This window comes from Parasteatoda tepidariorum, unplaced genomic scaffold (genome assembly GCF_043381705.1).
Source record: "Parasteatoda tepidariorum isolate YZ-2023 unplaced genomic scaffold, CAS_Ptep_4.0 HiC_scaffold_10360, whole genome shotgun sequence".
Lineage (NCBI taxonomy): Eukaryota > Metazoa > Arthropoda > Arachnida > Araneae > Theridiidae > Parasteatoda > Parasteatoda tepidariorum.
In genome coordinates this window covers 1-2,487 of record NW_027261312.1, presented here as the reverse complement: position 1 = coordinate 2,487, position 2,487 = coordinate 1, and the positions used below count along the sequence as shown (strand labels likewise).

Below are 2,487 nucleotides of genomic sequence, written 5' to 3'. Positions count from 1 at the left end.
ATATATATATATTTGGGAATAATGGAATCGTGGGTGAAGTTGTGAGGAGGAAGTGCTGTATTTCTAATGCGTTTCTGAAGTATTTACCTGTGAAGGTCTTCTGCTGACGGTGCCATAATCAGGAGAAGGACCTGCTTTTATTTCAGGAGGAATGAGGCCTAATTCAACTGGATCTAAAGAAATAAGTATGATTCATGAAAAATAGTAGTTATTTGCATTTGAATGCCATGAGGGCTGGTTTTCGTATCTTTAAGACTACAATGAAAACTTTTATAATTAAGTTTATTTACCAACAGGGAATAAATTACCAACGTAAAAGTCTTCATAATCTTGGAGAATATCTGTTCCAAAAAATTCTGATAGTTCTTCTGGATAACGCAGATCCATAAAAATTATTATGATTGTCAGAAGCTCACACAAGATGCCTAAAATAATAATAAAATTAAAACTCTTTTTGAATTATTCATACGTTTAAATATCGCGTGTTCCAAAATTAAAATCTACGACTTAAAAAAATCAATTAAAAAAAAACGGGTGGAAATAGAAATATATGCGGTTTGCTTCATCTCTAATAAGGAATAACACTTGTCTCAAAATGTTTCCACATTGATAACAAAATTCTTCAAAGAGCTGCTACTTAAGTAAAATTATAAAGCAATGTTTCCAAAATAACCAATATTTACTTTAACCTGATATAGTCTGTGGATAAAGTTTACAGATGCATGTGCAAATATTTTACTTGGAATGGTCTAACATGTAGTAGAAAACATTGTCTTATAATTTTTTTCACTTAGCAGCACTCTGTTGATGAACTTGGTGAGAATAAATTATCCGGATTTTTAAGTCGAATGCAGTAAACTGTGTATTTCTGCCTCGTTCAGTTCTTCTCTTTTTTCTTTAAAAAAAAAAAAAAAAAANNTTTTTTTTTAAAAAAAAAAAAAAAAAAAAAAAAAAAAAGCTTCATTTTTTAAAATTATTGATTTTTTTTGAACACCCAGTACTTCAACTTTAGAAAATAACTATACTTTTACTTTAAATTATTCAAACAGTATATGGACTAGTACAGAATGTTACAATTAATACATGGTAATTATAAAATACACATGATGCCTTAAGTCTACACCAGACTCCCCGTCGAGCACACCGTGAAAGAGAATGGAATACTATTTTATGCCAAGGCATTAGAAGGTGGTAGGCACACTGTAGTGATATAAACAATAATAAACGGCGATCCAGTTCTCATAGTATCGATATTTCGAAACCTGTACTTTTTCTCGCTAAAACGAGATCCTCATAGTAAGGAACTAAAACTGCAATTGGAACAATATTTTTAACACTAATACCGGCAGCGTTAAGCTGCGATGAAGAAAAGGTTATTTTTGTATACTTTCGGTGTTTCATTATATTCATTTCTAATCTACTAAACGCTGCCAGTCTATAACGAGAAGGAAGAAGAAGGCACAATGATTTGTATGCCGCATCTTGCCCTGTTCGTCTCTCTGTCTAGTGTCTCTATTGTTCCTGCTAAAAATATCGTTAAAATTCTTATTCCAAATTTTTTGCTCATCGCGTGTGGGCGTGAAAGGCATAGCTTATAATACCTTTACAAAATTTGATTCTGTTCTGTTCAATAGAATGTTCGCCACGGGGTGAAATGTTTAAAATATTATTTTAGTATATCATCTCTAATTCAATTCTAGTCAGTTTTTGATGCGCTTTTGAAATCGGTCATATAAAAAGGAAGCAAATCATCAGATTAAACGTTAAATAATTGAAAAACTAACCTGTGAAGAGGACAAGCCAGTAGCACCAACCATAATGTAGTACAAGTGGCTTTGATTGAAAATGCAATTCGACTGGTACTGGGTTTCTGATGAAACAGAATAGAACATTTGCTAGTAACAAACAGCCTCCTGTCAAGCTGAGAAAATAGGCACCATACCGGATGACCATGAAGAATAAAATGTTTGATAATAACCAAAGAGGAAATGCCAACCTTAAAAAAGAACAAGCAAATTAAAAATGGTTTGATAATGCGATAAAATAAATAAAATCAGAAAAACACTAAAGAGTAATAGCTTTTATTAGAATTGTAAAGCAGGCCAAGCTTAGGAGCAATCAATAGTCAAGTATGTTCCTTGACGAAAATGGCTTTTCAAATATTAATTTTAATAATACTTTCCAAGTTGGCACTGTTTAAGACAAAATGGCTAAAATCATAGTTTTTTCTTACCGCCTGGTCCAAAACATTTTTTTTTATCCTATGCCACACTAAAGCATGACAGTCATCAGTCTATGACAGGCAGATCAATACAGGTTGGAAACATATAAAAAGTTATAATTATCTTTATCCAAAACAGACTTAAGCTGCCCATAGCTAGGTTTTGTAGAAGTTTCATTGAATCAATTTTTTTTGAAAAAAAATCGAGAGATTCACAGTTCAATAAAATACAAGTTTCAGTGGCGTACGCAGAATTTTTTCAAGGG

General features: G+C 32.0%; 1 protein-coding gene across 1 annotated transcript; it reads right to left on the bottom strand.

Annotated features, from left to right (window-relative positions):
• Positions 1 to 87: 87 nt before the first annotated feature.
• LOC122273885 (dual oxidase maturation factor 1-like) lies at positions 88 to 2,025 on the bottom strand (the record flags this gene model as incomplete). The annotated part of the gene is made up of 3 exons (XM_043057862.2): positions 1,785 to 2,025; positions 309 to 425; positions 88 to 173 (listed from the first exon to the last, which is right to left on the bottom strand). Coding segments are annotated over exons 1-3 (372 nt in total), but the record flags the coding sequence as incomplete, so codon positions are not given.
• Between the last annotated feature and the right edge of the window lie 462 nt (positions 2,026 to 2,487).